The 25,479-nt window shown below is 45.4% G+C and overlaps 1 protein-coding gene across 7 annotated transcripts in view; it reads left to right on the forward strand.

Moving 5' to 3' along the window:
- The first annotated feature begins 1,770 nt into the window (after positions 1-1,770).
- The window catches only part of MED12L (mediator complex subunit 12L), a 341,010-nt gene continuing 317,301 nt past the window's right edge, over positions 1,771-25,479 (forward strand). For 4 of the 7 annotated variants that reach the window (XM_045386761.2, XM_045386764.2, XM_005546118.4 and 1 more), the window contains exons 1-2: positions 1,771-1,938; positions 2,796-3,023. In XM_045386761.2, coding sequence (XP_045242696.2) covers positions 2,925-3,023 — 99 coding nt within the window. In that variant the 5' untranslated portion in view covers positions 1,771-1,938; positions 2,796-2,924. Of the gene's footprint in view, positions 1,939-2,175; positions 3,024-25,479 lie in introns of those variants that run through there. The other 3 variants (XR_012430801.1, XM_074031277.1, XM_074031278.1) reach the window with 1 other exon arrangement.

Here is a 25,479-nt window from a genome sequence, read left to right on the forward strand (position 1 = left end):
TACTGACACATTTTGATTTTAAGATAAAATTCTTATGGGTAGATAAGATTTTAAGTGCTTCAAAGTGTTTCAGTTGGAGGCAAGGGAAAAACTGAGATTACGTTTCTCCCCCAGACTAGGGGTGTTTGATTGAGTAGCAGCACAGGGTATTATTCCCAAAGTACCACTAATGATGCAATCATCAATCCATCCACACATCGCCTATATATCGTCCATTCCATAAGCCAACATTTTTGAATGCTCACCATGTGTCAGGTCCCATACTGTGTTTCTGAGTTGCAACAATGAGTAAAACTGTCCTTACTAGTATATGTCAGTGAGTTGGGAATGGGGGAGAAAGATGAAACAAAAATAGCAACTTTAATTTTTATAGCTGAGAGATGAGTATTTGAGGGCTCCTTATATGATTTCTTCAGTTTTTTGTATGTTTAATAATTTCCCTAATAAAGTCAGATAATAAAAACTGTCCTTTCTTTCAAACAAGGGAGCTAGATTTGATAGATACCTGTATCACAAGGGCAAGTCCAGCCATGAAATTAATCCCAGGATATTAGTGGAAGAGAAGACCCTGGGGCAAGATGGGGGAGGTGGTCAGGAAATGCCCTTCTGTGAAGGGTAAATGATCTCTAGAAGTAATTGTTCAGATTAAGGAAGCCAAAAGCTAAACACCTGACTCAGCCTCAAACTGGGTTTGGAGGTTCTCACAGGTCAGGGTCAGGAGTGAGGAACTAGCCTCTGCCACATTACCTTCACTTTATTTATCTCCTTCTTCCCCCTTTGCCTAAATGTCAACGAACATCAAAGTTGATGTTCAGATTCAACCAACATTTCCAGAGCACCTACTATGTATCAAAGGCTTCTGGTTAGAATCTGCCTGTGTCACCTTACAGAGAGGGAAGGCCGAGAAGGCCTCAAGCCGTGGAGAACGTGACTCCATTAGGCAAGGGCAGGTTAGGAACCCAGTCCCTCCAAGTCTAAGTCAGAGAAAATAGGTCAGAAACTTGGAATCAGTGGTGGATTCAAATTCCGACTACTTTCGTGGGTTTCGGCAAGTAAATGGTCCTCTCTGAGTTGGCTCAGTTTCTCCATCCATAAAAAGGGTACAGCAAGACTGTGGAAGGTTGTAACGACCAGAGATTCTGACTGTCAAGATCCTGGCACTTAGCGAAGGCTCCATTAAATGGCAGCCATCATTCTTGGCCAAGTGCGGACGCACTCTCCCGGGCACGCCTCCCGCGGGGTCCCTCAGGACAGGCCGAGCCCGCCTCCGCGGCTCCGGTCTCGCAGAGCTCGCGCCAGGTGGCCCAGCATCTTAGTGCCCGCAACCCGAAGCGAGCGAGGAGCGAGGGCGGGTTGGATGACCAAGGTCTGCCCTGGAGGATCACCCCCCAGCCCCTTCCACGCTGCCGGCGCAGGTGAGATTTTCGGCCCAGGCCAAGGGGACCGCGACCTCTGGGGAGGTCGAGGAGGAGGGCGCAGCGGGGGGCCTGGAGCGGGGCTCCAGAGGGCGCTCCCTCCCTCGCCCAGGTTCACCCCAGGGCCAGCCTCGGCGCCGGGGCCCGCGGGCTGCGCGCTCTGCGGCTGCGAAAACCCGGAGAGGCGGATTGGAGCGCGCTCACCGCGCTCGCAGCCAACTCCTCCGCGGTCCGGCCGCCGAGCTGGGCATGCTCAGTGCGGACGCCGCGCCGCCGTCCGCCAACTCGGAAGCTCGCGCTCCCGGGCCGTGGGGGCGAGAACGCCGGCGGCGAGCCGGCGTCGCTCGCCGCCCCCAGACAGTGGCAAACTTCGCGGCGTTCCCGGAGCTCGTCCGGGCGAAGCAGATACCTCACAAATAAAATCATAATCCAATTCCCCCATCCCAACCCGAATGATGGAGGCTGCGGCGGCCGGAGTGACCCCGCCGCCGCCAGCCCCAGCCCGCTAGCCGCGGACCAACAGGTAAAGTGTTGGGGGTTGGGGGCGGAAGGGAAGAGGAGCTGGGGCTGGGGGGAGGCGGCGGGCTGGAGGAGCCCGAGACGTCTGCGGGCTGGCTGCCCCCGTCGGCGCTCACAGCCATCGCTCCTCACCCCCTTCCCCAGCCCCTGGAGGGACTGTAAAGGGTTAAGTCGGCCCCGCGCCACCGTGAGCACGGCCCCCTCCAGCCGCCGCGACCGCCAGCAGCGCGCCTCGGCGCCTGCCCGGAGCCGCCGAGGGGACCGGAGCTGCGGATGCGCCACCGGAGCCTGGCGGACGTCTAGGAGTCACCGGCCGCTTCCCACCGGCCGCATCCCTGCGTCTCGCGCCCCCTTCAGACCTCCCTTCCTCTGCACCGGCCGGGTCCGCGCCCAGGTGGCGGGGTCTGCGGGGCGCGTGGCGGCGGGGGAAGGGTCCCTGCCGGGAAGAGAGGCGGGGGCGGTCCGCTCCGCAGCTTCTTTCCGGGAGAGGAGGGCCACCCTCGCCTTGGGCGAGCACTTGAGCCACCAGCCTAGGCGCCAAGAAAAGTTTTTTTTTTTTTTTTTCCAGTGCCCCACCCCCACCCCATGCTGCGCCCAGCTGGGGTGGGTTTGGGTCCATTGGTGAAAAAAGTCACACGTTCCCATCAGCTGCTCCTCCCCCTGGGGACAGGGTGTGGGGGGAGCAGAGGCGGCAGGCGCCGCGGAGGACCCTGGCCGACCTCTAGCCCCTCCGCCGCCGCCACCAGAGCGGTGCGTCCCGGGGCTCGAGCGCAGCCGAGTACCCGCCGAAGGCTGTCCCCATCAGTGCGTGTCTGCTGCCGGGCAGCGGCAGCATCCAACCTGCTTTATTCCTGCCTGCAGCGCCACAGCGAGCGAGCGAGCGAGGAGGGGGAGAGAGGGAGTCTGTCTGCAAAGTGCTGCTCCCTGGTGCTCAGAGGCGGCTGCTCCAGCTCCAACTCTCATTCATTTCGCCGGTTAACATGAGAGATCATGGCCGCCTTCGGGCTTCTCAGCTATGAGCAGAGACCGCTGAAGCGCCCCCGGCTCGGGCCGCCCGACGTCTACCCACAGGACCCCAAGCAGAAGGAGGTAAGGGCGCCGGCGGCCTCCCCGGCAACCGGGGCCGCGCTCTGCAGCGCTGACCCGGGGCCAAGTTGGCCCAGCGGGCATCGCCGGCGCTGCGGGGGAAGAGGTCGGGGAGGGGGATTAGAGGCGGGGGCCGGGCTGGCGGTGCTGGGCGACCCCCCGGCGGCGGAGACCAAGCGGCTGTCAGTCCCCGCGCTCCACTGGGGCGCTCGCTTTCCGTGTGCCGATCGCTTTCTCGTTGCCGGGCCTTGCACGGCTCCGCCGGGAGCTTCTCGGGCTTCTTCCCTGCCGAAACCCTGTTCGCTCTCACCCGCTTCTGCCTGCTTTATTTTTCTTCTTGCCGCTTCGGTAAATCGTCGTAAACTTTTTGAAAAATGTTGGAATGCAGTGCATCCTACATTGAGGGCTTGCGTTTTGCGTTCGCTGGCCAGGGACGAAGGTGGGGGGAGCCTTTCAAATTTTCAGTTTGGAATGAAAGTCTTTTTTATCGAAGTGATGAATATTTAGCTCTCTGAGTACACCTCTGTAACCCTTCTCCCCTTTAAAAATTAAAATTAAGGAGAAACACTGATTTTCGTCTCTAGAGGCAATTGGCTTAATTGCTGGAGGCTGTTTTGTATATGTAAAAGCAGGCGAGTTACCTTGGGAGGGAATAGGTCCCAGGATTGCTTATTTCTTTGAATGAAATTAATTGGAGACACCTTGACTCTTGCACCAGGTACACTAGCTTCAATGGCTAGGGTAACCAAGGCGTTTTGTAGCTATGTATCTGTTTGTCAGGAGTTAACAAGTAATTATGTAACAAGTCTCTAGTTATAATGATCACCTTTGGCTACACCATTTGCCCAGGGACTTGCCTTTCTTTTCTTTCTTTTTTTTTTTTTTCTTTTGATCACCTGCTACCCAGCTGTGCTTTCTGAGTTTGCCAGCTGCAGTCCACCCATCTTCTGTTCAGCTAAACACGAACTGACCACATTTCAAAACTTATCTTTCTGAGAATCTAAAAACCCTTCATTAAAAGTTTGTGGGCCCACTGATAGCACAGAAAGGGCCTTGTAAACCAGACAACGAGGGGTCCTTAAGACTTTCCTTTTGATAAATGTATCTGTTTCGTTAGGAGATTAAGTGCTTGTTCTGGCTAAACCGTCTTGCTTATAAACGTGCCTGAGAAGTAAGGAACAGCAACTCCTTTTAGAGGTTTAGCACACTAAATATGCTCGAGCATCAGTGGAGTCATGCAGATGAAGCTGGGAAGGTTTTACAGGTGGTTTCCAGCACCAGCTTTACAGGATGGTAGAGGTTTGAGAAGATTACCCAGATTTTTTCCCCTATCCATTACCCCACGCTGCTACTCCAACTTAGAATGAAGTTAATGGTTAAGGACTGGAAATAATAGAGAAGCTGAGGATCAAGTGTAAAGTTAATAGCTTAAAAATTATTAGGAGGAAATTCTTAAAGTTTTGATAGGGACAGGGACATTTCGTTGGTTGCACTTTATCATCTTGTAATTAATGTCTTACTGTGTCTTTCCAGAGGGCAGCATAATTGATGGCATGATGGCTTGGGATGCTGTGTGGGCTTATTTAGCATTTGTTCTTCAGGCCAACGCTCATTTCAGGATTGGGTCATCTGTGATTCTGGAAAGAGTAATTTTGGATTTCAGGGTCTCACAACATTTTATGGCGTTCTAAAACTGGAAGCGACCTTAGGGACTACTTTTTATAACTTCCTTTTGACTAAGTGAAACAGGCCTGGAAAACTTGATTGGTTCAACCAAGGTGTATGGGTGAATAAGCAGAGGAGTTGTACCACCAAACCAGTATTTATGTCAAAACTAATACTACTTTGAGGATGATTTATGCTAAATTATGTTCTGATGTTATCACCTTTCCCCCAAGGCAGCCAATGTTTTATCTCTCTCAGGCGGACAGAGTTATGTGTAGCTGTAGCCAAATTTGGGTACAATATGGAACAGGTGCTTGGCTGTTCTTGGGTGGCTGGTGAGTCGAGTTTCCTAAGCTTTAGTTATTTATGTACTATCTCCCTCAAGATTTCTACCCTACCCCTGTACCACCTGTACTTTTATTCTGAAATTTTCTTTAAACTAATTTTTAAGAAACTTTGTGTTTCCTGGGCAGTAATACATATGGAGTCATGGATTTATTGCAATATATGTATATATAAAATTTATATCAAATCATGTATACATACTATTTTAATTTGATATTACATGCACATATGTATATGATTATACATAATAAAACGAGAGCATTACTGTTAACACTTTAAAAGTTCATCTGTGTATCGAAAACAACAGTTATGTTCCATTAGAGATATGTGTGGTGGAAAATGCTGATTTAACGGAGGAAGTGTGGGCTTCCAAGTACCTGGATTTAGCTTTTTTTTTTTTTTTTTTTTTTTTTGCAGTTATGTGGCCTTGGGCAAGTTGCATAGCCTCTCCTTTGTAAATTAGTTTGTGCACTTCAGAAAAAATTCCAAACCAATATTTATGTGAGAAAAGCCCTCCTCCTAGTAGAAGTTATTCTTGTCACTGTAAATGTAATTTTTATTGTTGTTGTTATACCAGTGGTAATAGTATTTCAGAAAAGGGCTCCAAGCAGATAGGGTGGAACCCTTGAATGAAGACCCATGTGGAGAAGTATGGGGGTGGGGGGGTGGAATATGGAAGCTTTAACCTGCTTGATGGATTGGTTATATTTATTTGAGAGCTTGCTGTGCATCAATATCCTATAGGACTTCATTATATATTGTGTTACAATACTTTGCCTCCTGCAAACAGACTGTCCTCAAGCCTTTAAAACAGGAAATCAGAAAACTGGCAGTCATCATCGAGACCTCCTCCTCGCTTATACCCCCTTCATCCATCAGCATCTATACATCCATCCGCACATCCTGTTCAGTTCCAAAATATATTTCCAATCTACCAGATGCTCCCCCGTTTCACCAGTATGCTTGGTCTCCTTTCTGGCTTCAGGGTGACTTCTCTGCCCCAGTGCTCCTGCATATTCTGTTCTGGCCTTTCTGCCTGGACACCTGTCTGTCTAGCCACCTGTCTGTCTAGCCACCCCCTCACACTCAGCATTCCACCCAGCTCTTCTCACCTTAGCTTGTGTTTAGAAAGGTAGGCTCTGGAGCCAGTCTGCTTGGGTTGGGACCCTGGCTGTCCTGTTTATGTGCCCCTTATTCTCCCTGTACTTCATTTTCCTTCCATATAGAGAGTGATAATACTAAACCCATAGGGCTGTTGGAAGATTACCTGGATAATATGTGTAAAAAGCATTTAGAACAGAATCTGTCATAGATTCAGCCGCTCTTTGTTTGCTGTCATGAACTACTGTCAGGCCTGCCCCTTCATCATTCAACTCTCAGGCTTTTCTGGTGTATCATTTACAATTATATACTTATTTGCATCTTGCCATCTCCCTCCAATAGGTCAGTTTCATGAGGGCATGGATGAGGTCTATTTTGGCATGGCAGAAGTACCTGGCACCTGCACATTTAGTTCCTAGAATGCTGAGGGCACAAATATTTATTGGAACGTGAGTAAATGTGGGATGAATAAATTAAAAAGGGAAATCTGGCGACTGAGGGGTGTTGGGGAAAGTCAAGGTTAAAGCTGAAAGTATCCTTTGCATCTATCTGCTTTGGAGCCTGGGTTAAGGCTGAAAGTACAAATAAGGTCCAGAAGTAGGAAGGAAGAGGAGGTTTACTCTGGGACAAAAGAGATCAAAACAGGGTTAGGCACAGTGGCTCATGCCTGTAATCCCAGCACTTTGGGAGGCCGAGGCGGGTGGATCACCTGAGGTCAGGAGTTCAAGACCAGCCTGACCAACATGGTGAAACCCCGTCTCTATTAAAAAATACAAAAATTAGCTGGGCACGGTTCCGGGCACCTGTAATCCCAGCTACTTGGGGGACTGAGGCAGGAGAATCGCTTGAACCCGGGAGGCGGAGGTTGCAGTGAGCCGAGATTGTGCCACTGCACTCCAGCCTGGGCGACAGAGCAAGACTGCGTCTCAAAAACAAAAGAAAACAACAACCAAAAACCAAAACCAAAAACAAAAAAAAGACGCCGAAACATTTGAAGAGTAAATATGTGCAGAAAATCAAACTTGTTAGAAAAATTGGTTGGGGCAGTAGTGAGATTTCCAGGAATCAGGAGCAGTAGAGCCCCACCAGCAGGGACCTACAGGAAGAATGGCCTGGTGTGCAGTGCAGGGGCTGCCCGAAGATATACACTGCATGACTTAGGAGAGCTGGTGGTAATGGTGGTGTCTGCATGCAGATATCCCAGAATGGTGGTTCTTCAACTTCAGTGGACATTCAGATTACCCTGAGGGCTTGTTAAAACAGATTGCTGGGTCTCTAAGATTCAGTAGGTCTGAGGTCAGGCCCCAGAAATTGCACTGGTGACAAGATCCCAGGTGATCTGATGGTGCTGGTCTAGGGCCCCACTTCCATAACCCTGACCTAAAAGGGAAGGCATCCAGTTCTGCAGGGGCTAGAGCATTCTGCTTGATACAAGCAGGGCTGGATTAGACTTCCGTGTATGGCTGAAGTTGCAGTAGTTTGGCTTAACAGCCAACTCAGCCCAGACTTGGTGTGCTTGTCCCAGAATTTGTGCCTTCTCTTACTTCAGATCTAAGGGAATGGACCGGGAAGTCTCAGTCCCCCTCCAGTGGCTTTTTCCATTACACTTGAAATAAAATGCAAACCCTTTACCTTGGCCTTCAAGGCCCTACCAGTCTGGCCCTTGTTCACCTCTGCAATCATTGCCTGCAGCCAAACAGCCTGGCTTTGAGTTCTGGCTCCCCGACTTACTGCCTGTTTGACTCAGCTTCCTCAACCGTGGAATGAGGTTTGTATTTCTTCCAACTTCATAAGGTTGCTGGGAAGAGAAAATGAGCTAATGTATGCAAAATGTGTGGAACCGTGTCTGTCACAGAGCCAGCACTCAACACAGGTCAACCACTATTAGCTGATCCCTTATTAAAGGATGCTGGGGGCCTCCTGTTGTACTTACCATAACAGCCACAAGACCCTGCCTTTCAGGATCTGGACTTTGAGTCACCCCTTCCAACTTGCTGTGCGGTGGGACCACAGGCTGCCTCTCTCTTCTTCCAACAGTCCTAGCTTCTTTGTGTATAGGTTCCTGTCCCTTGCTCCCTACAGCAGTTTTGTTTCCTGTCATTTGGTTCATAGCTCAGAAACCCCCACAAGGAGGCCTTCCTTGCAGCCCATCTTCCCTCATCCTTGCAGTTCATTTCCCTGCGTTAGTATGTTTTGTAGTGCTTGTCACTGTCTGAAGTGCAATTATTAGGATACTGTTCTCTCCATGGCCTGCCCTCCAGCTGGAATGTAAGCTGCATGAGAGTAGAGGCTTGTCTGTGGTGTTCACATCTGTGAATGGCCTAGTGCCTGGGAGTAGACTAGGTGCTCAGTAAATACTTCATGAAGAAATTAATAAATGCAGAAAGAACTATTAACGAGCAATTGTGAGTATTTATAACATTTGACTGTCTCAGTGCTTGGTTTATTTTGGTAACTCCTGTTAGTTTTCTTGTTAGCATCGAAAACTCTTAAACACATCAATGCCTGTTTAGAGGCAGCTGGGGAAGTGAAGTGGGGGAGGTGGAAAGTTTGTTTCTTCAAAAGGGGAGGATGTTGATAAAGTTTTCTGGGAAGAAAGGACAGGTTGACCAGTTGACTTAGGGGACCAAAAGAGGAGGCAAGGGAGATAATTTGATTTCAGAAAGCTCCTCACTTGAGACTAATTGGCTGGCCCCAAGGCACTGCTACAGACCTCCCAGCATCCCAGTGTTCAGGGAGGGACTGATGTTTGTATCTAACTCATGCCTCAGGTGACTCTTGGGAGAGGAGCAGTGTAGGAAGCACTGGTTGGGAGGTCCTGCTGTTTTCAGCTTCTCACAGTTTGCTACCCAAACTCTATGGCCAGGGAGGAGGAACTCAGCTGGTTGTTATTTTTCAGGGCCTGCCAGCATCTGCAGCCGAATGTGAAAGATGCTTGTTAAAAATGCACATATACACTTTGGGGAGACCAAGGCTGGAGGGTTGCTTGAAACTGGAAATTTGAGGCCAGCCTGGGCAACATAGTGAGACCCCCATCTCTACAAAAAATTTAGAAAGCCAGGTTTGGTGGTGCACACCTGCGGTCCCAGCTACTAGGGAGGCCAAGGTGGGAGGATCACTTGAGCCCGGAGGTTGAGGCTGCAGTGAGCTGTGATCTTGCCATTGCACTCCAGCTTGGGCTGTAGAGTGATACCCTGTCTCTTAAAAAATGCAGATAAAGTGGCCCAACTCTACCCTAGACATGCTAAGTCAGAATTCTGGGAAAGAAGCTCAGAAATTTGCATTTTAAACAAGCTTTCTAGGTGATTCCAAAACATGTCAAGCTTGAAAACTTTTGCTTTAGTTTGCTGTCCTTATCTCTAGAGAGCATTGTGAACTGGGCTTCCCCTTATTCCTACCTGCTGCCCCTGATTTGATGTATTAGAATCTTTTGGACAAATAAGTACCTTTTGGTACTAAACAGTGCCAATGAGTTTAGTTACTTTCCTCCTTGAAGTTCTGATAACCATGGTTCCCAGCATAGGCTTGTTTTCTGTTGCTGTACACAGTTTATAGCAGAGGAGAGTTTTATGCCTTGGTTTTGAAATAGCTATGTCTCCCTCCTGCATGCATTTGGCTAAACTGGGGGATAAGCGAGCAGATCTTGCTTTGTTCCATGAAGCCATTCTTTGAACTTGTCAGGGTTGTGGAATTTTCTTTGACTGTGTCCCTGGGTTCTCAGTTTTGCTCTTTGGGGACCCCTGTAAGACTGTCAATTAGGGGTACAACCACTGTCCTTTAGCCTGTCAAATATTTCCCTTGGAGTAGCACCTGAGGAGTTGAAATGGGATCCTTGAGGAGGTTGGAGGACCGTACCATGAGATCTGGAAAGTAAACTGCATTGGGTGAGCACGAGGCAGGAGAGGATGAGGATGCACAGACTTGAAAGATTCTAGTTGAACCAGTTAGTGCCACCCGCAGGTGTGTGCACATGTGTGCATCTGCCTATACATATATGCACCCGTGTGTGAAGACAAAGCTCCTCGTTAGTGTAGTAGTGAATTAAGGAAAAAAGAAAAGCAGAAGTAGAAGCATAGAGTAAGTAAAACTTGCAAACTATAGGAATTGTGATGTATTTCTTCTGAAGCTCTCCTCTGATGAGGTTCTGGGAACACCATTCTCAGGGCTTCTAGACTAGGCAGGAATTTGAGAAGCTGGAAGGATCCACAGGAATGAACACGATGAAAGATGTTAAAACGTCAGGTCTGTTGGGCAGTGAAGGAAGGGGTGATTGACTTAGCCTGGAGAAAAGCTGACTTCAGAATCTGAGAAAAACCAGGTGTAGGGAAGAAATCCAAGGGAAATGCAGAGGGGAGACTCTTACCTCCTACATATTCCTCCCCAAAAAGGGAGTATGGAAACACTTGGACTTTTAATTACCTTTAGATAATTTCTAAAGCTGGGTGATGGTGACAAGGGAGTTCATGATACTGTTCTCTTTCTCTTAGAAAACGTGTATGTATATGTAAAGAACTGTGTCATTAAGTGATACAACAGCTTAATTTTGACTTAAATATACGTATACACAATCTAGAAGGATTACCACTCACATACAAACAGTTATCTCTGGGGTATAGGATTAAGGGTGATTTTTATTTTCTTCTTTGTACTAATTTGTATTCCAAGCTGTAACAATAGGTGTGTACTACTTTTGTCATTGGAGGAAGTACATTAAAGAATAATTATTAGGTAACTTTGACTGATTTAGAGAAATGGGTTTCTGTTAGTTCCAAGCCAACCTAGAACCCCTTTAGGTGATACCTAGGCAGAGGGATCTCATAGGGTGTAGATATAGGCATTTATGTACCTGCGATCTACCAAAAGCTGGATAGGACTGGAGTTAGGACTGTTAGGTGATCATTCCAGCTCCGCAACTTGAACTGTGTGATATCCGCAGTTGGGTCATTTTCCTCATCTATAAGCTGCAGAGAATAATATCTGATATATAGAGCATTTTAAATGTGAAGCAACATTGTAAACTTAACTTTTTAATCAAATGTAAGGTATAATAAATTCAGTGACCTGCAGGAGCAGGTTTATACCAACTGATTGTTAAAATTTCAGGAATTTCATGAAATGGTTGATACCATGTTGGTAGCTTGAAACTGGCCATACAATTCAATAGTAGTAGTATTAACACCAAGGAAATTGGCAAATGCTACAAATGAGAACTTAATTTCATTTTTTTTTTCTTTTAAATTTGAGACATAGTCTTGCTCTGTCAACCAGGCTGGAGTACAGTGGCACGATCTCGGCTCACTGCAACCTCTGCCTTCCGGGTTCAAACTATTCTCCTGCCTCAGCCTCCCGAGTAACTGGGATTACAAGCACACAACACCATGCCCAGCTAACTTATGTATTTTTAGTCGAGACGGGGTTTCGCCATGTTGGCCAGGTTGGTCTCGAACTCCTGACCTCAGCTGAGCCACTGTGCCTGATCGACTTTCTTTCATTCTAAGCTGGTTAACATTTACCTGCATACCACCGGGTATAGTTATAGGTGGCAGACACTTTGTTGGCTACTTCACCGTCATTATTATCCTGCTTTTCCCTTGCCTGCTTCTCACTAAAAACTATTTTTTCTTTTTTTTACAGCCAGATCCTAGCAGGGCTCAGTAGTGCATGCCTGTAATCCCAGCTACTCTGGGGACTGAGGTGGGAGAATCACTTGAGCCTACAAGTTCAATATTAGCCTGGGCAACATAGTGAGAGCTGATCTCAAAAGAAAGCCAGATTCTCATTTTCCTAGTTTTCCTTGCATGTTGAGATAAGCATATAACTTAACTCTGGCCCAAGAAATTTAATAAAAATCTGGATTCCTGGAAACTGTGTTTTTTCCCTGTCTGATAAAAGTACAGGCATAGAAGGAGAATGCCATCTCCTGATGACCTGAAGGCTCCTTAGTTTTCTATCTTTGGAAAGGTAATAAAAGAACATAGCTGGAGCTGGGGCAACCATCTTATGGCCTTGTGGCAACAAGCTTATGGAGAAAAGACAACAAGAGGAATCAGTTGAGTGGCTTTATGAATTTGCTAGGCTGCTGAACTGACCTTGGGACCACTTCTCCTTGGACTTCTTGTTAAGTAAACAAGGCATAGCCATCCTCATGGTTTAAGCCACAGTTGGACCATATGTCAATCTCTTGTAGCCGTGTAATGTTGTCAAGGTACTTTCTGTTTATATTTTGGTATCCTTGAATAATCGCAGCATGAGGGCCACCCCCCCTCACCCCCTTTTTTCCCCTCAGGGATTACACATTCCAGGAACTCTCCTGCTCTTTGGCTTCGTGAGGAATACATGTCAAGAGACAAAGAGCAGTGGCATCTTGTCCATCAGGCAGTGCATTGTGACCTGGTCCTATTAGAAATGGAGGGGGAACTGAACAGCCGCCTCCTTTATTTATTTCTGTTTCTGGCGGAAAGCATTTTGGTGGGAAGGGAGGAAGAACCCTGTTCTGTTTTGCTTAGAGAGGGAGATTCTGTAGGTCTGCTATTTTGTGGGGAAGCCATGCATGTTTATAGATAGAAGGGAACTTTGAGGTGGATTGTTCTAACCTTCTCATTCAATACAAAAGGAAATTGAGTCCCAGGCAGGTTAAAGTGACTTGTCAAAGCAGATCTGGGCCAAGCACTTGTGTGCCCTGATTTGTTCTTGCAACTTTACTTGGCCTCTCTGTAAACAGCCACCCCTTCTGGTAAACACCCTCACGTTGCCCTGGAAATGAGAATCACTCTGCAATTTAGGGCACCCAGTGCCTCTGTGAGAGCTGGGAACTCTTCAGCTCACCACTTGATCCTCTCAGAGCTGGCCAGATCTTGTGTGGTGTTTCCTGGGCAGGGGGAAGAATACTTCAGAAGCTCATGCACTTTTGTCATCGTGTTTTTTCATAGAAGGTTCCCAGACCTATCTGCAGCCTCTGAGGATAGCTCTGGCATTGGCATTTGTGGGCTGTGTGCGTGTGCTGGAGGTCATTTCTATCTAGTTTCACTTTCTTGGTTGAGATACCCCCTTATTTATGGGTAGCTCTCTTGAGAGAGACGCACACAAGTGGTACCAGTTGCCCAGTTCCAGGAAGCAACACGTACATGACATTCTGTATAAATGGATCTTTCTTAGTTGTACAATGCTGTGACCCTGAGAAGAGGAGAAAAAGTTTAGCCCTTGGATTTTATTTTCCATGTTTTGCACAAAATCTTACTATAACATATGCATGCCAAACAAATTCAGTCATTCAGCAAATGTGATTGAGCACCTTGTAGGCTCTTTGACAGCTATGGCGCTATGAGGACAGGACCACAGACTTGTATTCCCTACTGCATCGCTGACTTCCAACACAGTGCCTGGCCTACACCTAGAACTCAAAACTTTCTTTTAAGAATGCGTGTAAGAATCCATAAATGCTAAGAGCATTAGATACGGTCCTGGTGCCCCAGGCCTTCAGCCTAGAGCAGTTAATTTCCACTGGTGAGGGGCGAGGGTGCATTTTCTTTCTCTCTCCTTAGGACGTTGGCAGTGTCTGGAGACATTTTGGGTTGCTACAACTGGGTGTGTGTCTTGGTACTTGCATCTAGTGGGTAGAATCCAGGGATGCTGCTAATGTTCACCAATGCACCAAACAACCCCCTACACCAAGGGCTTAACTGGCGCCTGCTATCAGTAGTTCCAGGATTGAGAAACTGTCGTCTAGAGGAAGTGATGGACCTGTAAATGAGGAGCACATGTTTCAAATATTCTTTAAGAGGAAGGTGCAAAGTGCTGTGGAAACCAGAGGAGGGGGAGTGACCCATTTTTCTGATGGGACAGATAGAAAAAGAAATTTTTGAATCTGGAACTTGGAGGGTGTGTAAGCGGATGGGGTTGAGGATAGGGAAGATTCATTCCAGGAAGAAGGAGCAGCACATGCAAAGGTCACAGGCCAAAATGATGTGGGTGTGTCTTGGGCTATGGGCCTGCCGCATGGTACGGGGCGTCAGGGGGAAAGCTGGGTTGGTGTGGGAAAGAAAGGTGGGATACAGTCATGGGGATCTTTACTTTGTGGAGGCTTTTGGATGTTATGGTGGAGGAAGCCAGCCACTGTTCAAGGGTGATAAGGGAATGAGATTTAAGATGGTTGAGGGTTGCGTTTTCAAGGGACAGTGCCTCTGAGGGTCATATTGAGGCAGAAGGATTGCCTAGCTAGGTGGTCCTTGACATTCAGAACTGGAAGTGGGTGATGGGTTTCCTGTGGCTGCCATAACAAATGACCACAAACTGGGTGGCTTAAACCAACATTCACTCATTCCCTCACAGTTCTAGAGGCCAGAAATCTGAAATCCGGGTGTTGGCAGGGCCACACTCCCTCTGAAGGCTCTCGGAGGAGACTCCCTTCCTTGCCTGCTCCAGCCTGCGATGGCTCCAGGTGTTCGTGGCTTCTTTGACTTGTGTCCACACATCACTAATTTTTGCCTCCATCTTTACATGGTCTTCTCCATTGACTGTTTTCCTCTGGGTGTCTCTTATAAGGACACTTGTCATTGGATTTACGGCCCACTCGGATAATCTATGATGATTTCATCCTTAATTACATCCGCAAAGACCCTTTTTCCAAACGAGGTCACATTAACAGGTTGTGGGATTTGATGTGAATATCTTTTAGGGGAGTGTTTTTTGGTCTATGGGATTGGGAAGCTCAGGAAGAAAGGAGGGGTGTATTAGGCCGTTTTCACACTGCTGATAAAAAGACATACCTGAGACTGGGTAGTTTATAAAGAAAAAGAGGTTTAATGGACTCGCAGTTCCACGTGGCGGGGGAGGCCTCACAATCATGGTGGAAGGTGGGAGGCATGTCTTACGTGGTGGCGGGCAAGAGAGAATGAGAGCCAAGTGAAAGGGGAAACCCCTTATAAAACCATCAGCTTTCATGAGACTTCCTAGCAAGAGAATGATGTGGGGGAAACCGCCCCCATGATTCAATTATCTCCCACCAGGTCCCTCCCACAACATGTGGGGATTATGGGAACTACAATTCAAGATGAGATTTGGGTGGGGAAACAGCCAAACCGTTATCAAGGGGTGAATTTATGAGAAACGTTATTTGGATGGCGGAATCAATAAGGTGGATATGTGAAGTAAGAGGAAGGAGCACAAGAATTTATCAACACTTTTAGCTTAAGCCAGTGGTTTCCAAACTTTCTGCTCTTGAGAATGCTTTGCAGTCTTAAACTTTGAGGATCTATTAAGCTTTTATTTATGTAGGTTACATCTCTCAATAATTACTGTGTTAGAAATTAAAACTGAGAAATTTAAATATATATTCATTAAAAACTCATAGTCAAACAATTTCATGTTAAATTGTGTTTTTTAATGGAAAATAACTTTTTCCCCAAACCAAAAAATAGTGAAAAAAGAGTGGTATTATTTTACATTTTTGCATGTCTCTTTAATGTCTAGATTTTTGTATTTAGCTCTGCATTCAATCTGTTTTGAGACATTATTTGGGTTGAAGAGCATGAATAAAATCTGGCTTTTCACAGACAAATAGTTGAAATGTTCTCGAGAACTCCAGAGGTGTTGGAATTGGAAAACTACTTGTTTAGACTATTGGGTAGGTAGATCCATAGGGGTCCATAAACTAACATGCCATAGGGAACAAAGTAATTTAACTGTTTTCCAAGGATGGGGTGGGTGAGGGAGGGGAGGAGAGAATTAGTTCATTTCTGAATGTTTCCAATTTGAGGAACCCCTGGGGAGTCCAGGTTGAAATGTACAGTGGTGGAAGCTAGAAGTCTCGATTTGGGTGTGATGTATTCATAAATAATTGAAGTCATGGGTGTGATTACCTGTTGAGAGTGTGCAAAGAGACGGAGGATTGTATGACCTGGAGAGATGGAACTTTCTAGGGATAGACTTCCTGGACTCTGTCAGGGGATCTCTGAGGAGGGCAGTTGACAGAGATTTATGGGTGCAGATGCTAAATGACCCAAAGAGACAGTTAACATCAGTGAGACTCCAGCTCCATTTGCCTCCTCTTAGTTTTCCTAGATCTGGTTATCAGGCTGAGCAAGGCTGAACTGGCCCTGAGGCAGAGGATTGAGGACCCAAGGGAAGTGATAGCTTTGACCTTGTAATAAATCTCTTCCTCTTAGAAAGGAGGGGAGACAGAATTGACACAGGGCTCCCCACTTACCTTGAATTTTCTACAGGCATTTCCAGAGTCAGTTGGAATGTGCCAAGATTTCCCCAGTAAGAATAACTCTGCCTTCAACCCATATCCAGTGTGCTGCGGATCAGCTGTGCAGCTGCCTCCTTATTGTCAATTAAAATTTGGTAGAATTTGCTGCTTTCCTTTTCCAGCCTTTTCATTCATGGATAATCTAATGAGGTTGTTGAGATCTGGACTATTTAAGTCATTGGCAGGAGTGAAGAACTAATAAAAATGTATTTTGTTTGAAGTGTTGTTGGAATTTTTTGCTAAGATGCTAGTTTACTTAAAGGTATGGAGGATCTATCAAAACTGTGGCTGAGGCAGTGCTAAATAATTTATCATTCTCCTGAGTTCTGCGAAGAAGGTTAATATTGACATTGCTTAGGTTCTTCTTCTTCTTCTTCTTCTTTTTTTTTTTAAATAAAGCTTCACACAGTGCTGTTATTTGACAGTATGGAAAATATTTTTGGGGTCAGAGTTGTTTTTACTTTGGTCAGTTTCAGACTAAATGTAAACTCTCTTGAAAAAGATTCTTTATGAATTGGAGACACTATTTACATTTCTACTACTCACTTGAATCTGCTTTTAAGTTATTAACTAACTGAAATGTTTTCAATATTATATTTTCATTTACTTAGTACTTGATATGTGTCTTCTACTGTGTTAGGTCATATGGGGGTGTAGAAAAGAAATAGAAGCCTCCTATCTGTCTCCTCTAAAAATGTGCTTCTCAAAATAACCGTGGCAAAGGATCAGTTTTTAGAAAAATTAATTTTCAATCTGTTGTAGACTAATATGATAAAAATGAATTACTAGGAAAATGAAATGCTGCTTGAATGTAGTGGTAGTGTCAAATTGCTGTAAAAGTTTCCAAATACTCTCAGTTTTTGCACATTTCATGTTGAGGACCATGACAGTATCAGACCACACTCGGGGTGGTTGCAATGCTCTACAAGTTAATGTCGGTTTACCTACCCACGTAAAACAATTTTTAAAATGACTGATTCATTAGTTTTATTTATTTATTTGAAAACTGATGAATAAGATAACATTCTGTATAGTGTACAAAGTGCCACATTACATTATAATAGCCACTACTTATTGTGTTGGTTATTCTGAGTGCTTTAGGTGTTTGGTTTTATGCCAGCCTCATGATACCTATGAGGTGGGCATTATCATCTTTTGCTTACAAATGAAGAAACTGAGGCACAGAGAGGTACTTAACTTGCCCAGGGTCATTGAGTGGCATAGTGATGTAGTTGGACTCCCTGAGTCCATGCTGTAAACATTCCGCTCTATTTATATAGTGAGTCTAAGAATGCTACGTGAGTTCAGAAAAGAGAGGCTGGATACATGGAGGTTACACTGGCAGATGTAGGGTCTTGAGAGAGGCAGGGCCTGAATGGGTGGGACATGCTGTACCACCTCATGAGAAGAAGTTGGAAGGGATGAGAAGGGGGGCTGTTTATCTGCAGATCAGACCTAGTGGAGCGTCTGCTGGAGCCCCAGCAGGTTGGGGGATGGGGGGGTGGTGGTGACCTCACGTGGTTCTGCTGTTAGATTTATCTCACTAGGTCATGCCTAATAAATCCAGTGTGGGAGAGAGTGGAGTCGGGGAGGCTGGGAGGGAGACGACTCTAGTAACCAAAGCATGAAGTAAAAAGAGCCCGACTGATCAGGGCTTTAAATAGGACTGGAGAAGAATTGGCAGTTGGTGACAGATTGGTCAAAGGAAAGGAAGAGAGGCGAATAGACAACGCTCATATTTCTTGGAACACTGTTCAGCTAGGATAGTAGGTCCTGTTGCTTGAGGACCTCAGAGTGATACAGTTTTGTACTTAGTCTTCAGTGATGGGACAGGCATTTGAATTCCTTGGGTGCTGAATTGGAATGAATACTCAGACTCCCACCCACCCTGTGATTTCTAACTGGTATTAAATGGTTTAATTGAAGGTCTTATTCTTAAAAGGACCTTGTAGCTTTGGTTTATGCTGCTTGTCCTGTGCTTTAAATCTCCCTTTAATGCCTGTTATTGACCTCCTTGTGGGCTGCTTGGGTGATGGTTAATCACCAGATTTGCTTGGAAGGTTTACTAAGCTTGGTGGAGGTGCAAATGAGCAAGCCCCCTGAAAATAAAAAGGGTGGAGGCTGAGAGGTGCTAACAGAGGTTAATTGTTCAAACTAGTTTTTCCGAGGTTTACCGGGGGAATTTGTTTCCTTGACTCAAAATTATGTGTTTAGCCCCTCTGTTTCTGAACAATTGGCCTAAAAGTAATGAACAAAATTGCCAGCACCAAGAGCAAAAAAGAGACATTTCCGTTCTCTTTCCCCTCTTTCCCAAGCAAGAGGAAGAAGGATGTTCTGTAGTGAACGTGGTTCACTGCAACCTCGATCTTCTGGGCTTAAACAGTCCTTCCACCTTTGCCTTCTAAGTAGCTGGGACCATGCCTGACTAATTTTTATGTATGTTGTTATTTTTAGAGACAGGGTGTCACTGTGTTGCCCAAGCTGGTCTTGAATTCCTGGATGATCAAGCGATCATCTCGCCTGGGCCTCCTAAAGTGTTGGGATTATAGGCATGAGCTACTGCACCCAGTCTTGTTGTTATTTTTCATGAATTTGCAGTACAGTTGGTGGGGAATCATTTTTTTCTCTCCTACAACGTGGCTTCCTGCAGATGTGTGCTGAGCGTGGGGTCAGAGATGGAATTGAGGTGGGAAAGAAGGATAAAAGAAAGGAGCTACATAATGGATAAGTGTAAGTCAATTAACTGGACTGCAGAGGACAGAAACCACGGCTTATGTTTGTGTTCTCTGCCCTCAGATCACCTAGCACACTAGCTTGTTAAGTACTCTGTGAAAAATGATTTAAAGGAAAAATTTGTTATGTAAGATTGCAATGCAAGAACTATATGGCATACCTCAGCAATAAAGGATCTAAAGAGAAAACTGTCTTTTGAGGCTGCCTTAAATATAATTCTGGGCAGAATAAACTAGCAAATACCTTAAGTCTTTCTTGCTTTATGAATATGCAAATCTAAAAGTTCAAGTATTTTTCTCCTGCAGTTCCCTGGATTTTTTTCTGAGAGCCACATCCAGGTGTTTGATATCAGAGAGTGATATGCATTTGAATGTGATTTGAATATGAATTAATTAATGGGATACAATTATTTAGATAAGAGTGGAGTAAATGCTAAGTATATTTAGATATAATTGGAATCAGAGGCTCTCTCCCACTTTTAAATGAGGGAGGAGGAACTGCCTGTCTCACTAGGACACTTCTGGGTAGGATGAAGGAGGTTGTCATGGGAAATTGGCACTTCTGAGAGCTGTGTGTTCAACACTTCATTCATGGTGGACATTTCCATCCAAATTGAATTTACTGAGTAGTCAGTCATGTGCTCAGTTTGGGCCATATGTGCTGGTCATACAAAAGATCATCATTGTAATGATGGAGATACCATTTTTAAAGTAATTAGTGTGCATGCCAGTTACTGTGTTGATTGTATCACAAGTGATTTCCACTTATCCTTTACAGTAGATGTGTGAGGTAGTTGGGGTGATCTCCATTTCACAGAAGAGAAAGGGAGACAGGATTCCCGTTTAAGTTTGTTGGAATCACACTGTGCTCTCCTCAAAGAATTCACTGTCTTGGAGCGTACATTGGACCTATTTGGGGCTTGCTTCTCATATGGCCACCTAACCATCCATTTTACTTCTCACCTCTCAGCGTCAGTTTCTCAGCCTATAAAACGGGACACATCCTGCCTAAGCCACTTGTCTATTATGAGGATGGTCATGAATGTGCTGTTTAAATGTGAGGGAGTGGTTTTATTACCATGATTTTTTTTCTTTTTGCCTGCTGTAGGTACAGATGTAAAGGTAGTATTTGCATTTTGTGTTGAGCTCATAGCCTTTTGGTTTTGTTGGTCCCCACAGTTAGTGATTGATGGCCTGTGGTATGATTTGGATGGGGGGTGAATGCTAATAGCAGTACAGGTGACAGTGGATGTAAAGAACTGACTTTCATATGTGGCTTTGATGCAAATGTGGCTCTGGTGTTAGAAGGGTTGGGGCAGGAGAAGGACAAGGTGACCTTTTAGGGAAGTCGTGCCTCTCCTAAGTCAGGCCCCTACCTCTGGCCCTCTTCAGGAGGCTGGTATTAATGCTTTCTCTTGTAAATATTTTGGTTGCAATGGGGAAATTCTTCCCCAGACTCCTTTAAAAAATTTCTTCAAACAGCTATTAAGTATCATGTCAAGTAGAGGAACTCCAAGTAGAAATCAGTCCCCATTGCTGTGCAGTGAGCAGCTGAGATATCTGCTTATCCAGAGCCTTAGTAAAACTGCTTTTCTTGGCCGTTGTAGACTCTGCAGTAATGGTCCCCATGCTGCTGCTAAATGGACTGGATCCTGATTTTAGGGGGCAGTCTTGCCATGAGGAATAGAGCAGAGCCTGCCCTCCCCTACCTGTATGTTTTCGTTTCTTAGGGCTGCTGTAACGAAGTACCAAACATTGGGTGGCTTAAAACAATGGACATTTATTCTCTCATGGTTCTGGAGGCTGCAAGCTTGAAATCAGTGTATGCAGGGCCATCCTCCCTCTGAAGCCTCTAGGGCAGGACCCTTCCTTGTCTCCTCCAGCTTCTGCTAGCTCCAAGTGTTCCTTGGTTGTGGAAGCCTAACTCCAGTCTCTGCCTCTGTCTGCACATTACTGTCTTCCCTTTATATCCGTACCTTCTCATATGTGGACATCAGCTATGCCAGATTAGGATCTGCCCTAATTCAGCATGAGTATCTTAACTTGGCCATATATGCAGAAACCCTATTTCCAAAGAATGTCCCATGCACAGGTACGGGGAGTAGGACTTTGATATATCTCTTTGAGGGATCCAGTTCTACCCATCACAGTGTGGCTCCAGGGCCTCTCTCCAGATCCTCCTCTGCACATCCTCCTGAGTTGGTCTGGTACTAGCTGTTGCCTTCTAGGGCCTGGGTTGGCAGGTCATCCCCTCCTGTTTTCTCAGGATCTTCAACTTATCTGCCATCTCCCTTTCTTCCTATTAGCTTCAACTGCTTCCTTCACCGCCTTCTTCCTGGTGTGAATAAAACATGCACCAAGCTCTCACATCTTAGATCTCCTACCCTAGACCCCATTTTTGCATCTCTCCTCCTCTTTCTCCAGACTTCCAGAAGCATCCGGTGTACTCACTGTCGTCCTCACCTCCCACTTCTTCCTCTGCTCTTTCCAGTCTGGCTCTGCCCTCCTTGTTCTGCTGAGACACCCCTCTCAGGTCACCCGGAATGGCCGCATTCCCTGCAGCACTTGATTCTGTTGCTCCCTCCCTTTGGGAAGCAGTTTCTTCCTTCAGCTTCTGAGGTAATACACTCCTAGTTTCCTTCTCTCCTCTCTGGCCACACTGTCTCAGTCTCTTTTGAAGGCTTATCCTCCTCTAACTGGCTATTAAATCAATACTGGATTTTTCCCAGGGTCTGTCCTAGGTCCTGGTCTTTTCTCACTTGATCTTCTCTCTAGGTGATGCCAGCCATCCCCAGGCTTCAGTCACTAGCCATATGCAGACAACTCACAACTTTACGACTCCAGTCTAGACTTCTCTAGACCTGTATAGCTGAGTGCCTACCAGAAACATTTTCTCTGTGTGTCTGATGCCTCAAACTTACGATGTTTATACCTGAACTTGTGATCTGCTCCCCTTCCTCTGCAAAAAGCCCCCAACATGGGGGAGATATACCATCCCAAAAGTCTAGGACATCCTTGACAACCTTGCTCTTTGTCATTCTATCCAAGAAGTCAACATAAATCCTGTTCGGTTTCCCTCCTAAATATCCCTCCATTTCTTCCTTCTGTTTACCTCTACCACCACCATCTTGGTCCAAGCTACTATTATCTGATATTCCAACTCTCATGAGAGCCTGGTAGCTGGTCCCAATCCCCTTACCCTCAGCCTCCCAGTTGGTCTGACCCTCCTCGCCAGTCAGTTGTCCACACTGCAGTTCTATTCAAGTCAGATAATGTCACCTTGTCTGTCTGTCTGTCTGTCTGTCTGTCTGTCTGTCTCCCTCCCTCCCTCCCTCCCTCCCTCCCTGCCTGCCTGCCTGCCTCCCTCCCTCCCTCCCTCCCTCCCTCCCTCCCTCCCTCCCTCCCTCCCTTCCTTCCTTCCTTCCTTCCTTCCTTCCTTCCTTCCTTCCTTCCTTCCTTCCTTCCTTCCTTCCTTCCTTTCAACAGGGTCTCACTGTGTTGGCCCAGTTAATCTGAAACTCCTGGTCTCAAGCAGTCCTCCTGCCTCAGCCTCCCAAAGTACTAGGATTACAGGCATGAGCCACCATGCCCGGCCTGATGTCACCTTCTTGCTTAAAACCTTTACTGTTCTTATGATGAAGACAGAAGTTCTTTACTTGGTTCACAGACCCTGCATAGTCTCTCCCCCAACCCATACTGCTTCATTCTTATCTTTTACAGCTGCATTCCACTTCCTGCTACTGCTATGACAGCATTCTTTCTTTAATTTTCCCAACCTTGCAGACTTTATCCATGCCCATCCTCTGTCTTTCGTCTTGTTAGGCACACATACACCAATGATTGTTACACCTTCCTGATGAATTGACCTTTTTATCATTATGACTTGCTCCTCTTTATCTCTGATAATACTTTTTGTCTTGAAGTCTACTCTATCTGATGTTAATACAGCTACTTCAACTCTTTTATGTTTATTGTTTGCATGGTACATATCTTTTCCATCCATTTACTATCAACTTATCTGTCTCTATATTTAAAGTATGTCTTTATATTTAAAGTATAGCCTGTAGTTGGGCTCTACTTTTTTACTCATTCTGACAATTCCAATCTTCTAGTCTTGGAGTCCAGAGTCCATTGAAGTCTTAGTCCGTGAATATTTAATTAGCATTTAGTGTGCTTATTGATATGGTTGGCTTTGGGTCTACCATTTTACTATTTGTTTTCTGTGTCCCCAGCTTTTTTTTTTTGATTATTAGACTATTTTAAAAATAACTTTTGTTTACCAGTTGCATTTTAGTTATACTTGTATTGTTTTTTGGAGTGGTTGCTCTAGGAATTACAATCTATACCCCAACTGTTCATGATCTCCTTAGTGTTAATATCGTGTCATTTCATGCAAAATATCGGAGCCTTACTACTGTAAGAGGCTATCCTCTTTAAGTTTAACTCCTACTTTGCAGTCAGAGCTCAGGTCAAAGGCCACTTTTTCAGAGCATTCTTGTCTAACTCCCCAGACTGATTTAAGCCACTATTATGTGCTTTCTGAGCAGGCACTTTGGGGTATTTATAACACTTGGAATTCGCTCACTATGGAATCCCCTGTACTTAGCGGAGTCTGTATGCATAATTATTTGTTAATCTAATGAAGGACGGGGAGCCAGCCCTGAGTTGTGGCTTGAAAAGTATAAAATATTTCATAATAATATACTTCAGGGGGTGGGAATGGCATGATGTAAGACTTAGAGGTTGAAAAGACAGTGTATGTGGGGTGGCATATAATAAAGTAGATTAAATGAAAGTTAAAATATAAAAATAGAAAACAGCTATAATAACAATAGCCACCATTTATAGGGCATTTAATAATGGACCAGCCACTGTGCTAAACTGCACATTTAATCTTATGTAACCTTAGTCCTGTGAGTTATTCCCGTCTCCTTTCAAACAAAGCCACCAAGGTACAGAGATCAGTTACCTTAGTCTCAATCGTAGGTAAGGCTATGCATTCAAACGCAGATCCATGTGACTCGCACACTTAGAATGGAAGCAAGACTGGAATGCTGGGCTTGATTGTTTAAGGCTTTGAATGCCAGTCCTAGGTGACTGTGTTTTGATTTGGGTCCAGAGAAACTGGGGAGAAGACCAGAGATATTATTGAGGGTTTGTAGATAGTTATGCTAGATGCTGCTTTTTCCCTTCTTGGGGAAAAGAGCAGAAAGCCTTCTGATGCTTTTGGATAGGGGAGTGCAGAATAGAAAACTGTTTCAGGAAGATTCATCCAGGGCCAGTAGGCATGCTGGACAGGAGTGAAATGTGTGTGGAGCAGTAGCCGAATCCTGCTGTAACAGCTGCCTCAGTTGGTGGGGGTGGGGTGGGGGATGGGGGAGAGTGAGAGGGGGGCTGTGGTATTTTAAAGGAAGGAATAAAGGGGAGATATGTTTTGAGAGAAGTATGGATAGGTTTGGTTCATGATGAGGTATGAGGAATAAAAGATTCTTCCCTTATTTTCTGGGTCTTTTATATCTGCTAACTGTAGTTGTTGCCTAGTAACAATTAAATGTATCTGTGATGGGGATTATCATAGCCCAGTTTCCCAAACTGGGGTTAACAGACATCTTCGGGGGTCTGAGAGAATGTTCTTTTGGTGGAGAGGTGGACAAGGCTAGGATATATAGCTATGAAACCATGAAAAATTTTTTGTTTGAGTAAGACTTGAGCTAAGCCAGCCTTCCTGACTAGTTCATAGAGGGATATTTTGCTACTTCTGTGGCATTCTCATCCCTGGTGGACGTTTCTGTACAATTCATTGAACTGTCATGGAACTGGTTTGTTAGATGTGACTAGGGGACTGAGAAAATTGGGAGTTTCTGCGCATGTTCTGTGCAATAGATGGTGACGCTCAGAAGATTGTGAGTGTCTGTAGTATGTATTTGTGTGCATTATCTGACTTTGAGATGGCCATTGATAATTGTTTAAACTGAGCTTATTTTTTTCTTGAGTGAGAAAGGCTTAAGAAATTCCTAAACTAGCATCAAAATGTTTTCACTTTCCCAGTGAAACATTTCATTGAAATTAAAAGATTGCTTTGAAAGTGATCCAAAAAATAAGATCTTTCTGTGAAGTTCAAGGTAAAGGCATGAGATTTATGGATGCATTTGGAGGTTACCCAAAGTATCGAAGGTCTGATTTTTTTTTTTTTTTGAGATGGAGTTTCACTCTGTTGCCCAGGCTGGAGTGCAGTGGCGCGATCTTGGCTCACTGCAATCTCTGCCTCTCGGGTTTAAGTGATTCTCCTGCCTCCCGAGTAGCTGGGACTACAGGTGGCTGCCACCACACCTGGCTAATTTTTTGTATTTTTAGTGGAGACAGGGTT

Source organism: Macaca fascicularis, chromosome 2, assembly GCF_037993035.2.
Source record: "Macaca fascicularis isolate 582-1 chromosome 2, T2T-MFA8v1.1".
In the NCBI taxonomy this organism is placed as follows: Eukaryota; Metazoa; Chordata; class Mammalia; order Primates; family Cercopithecidae; genus Macaca; species Macaca fascicularis.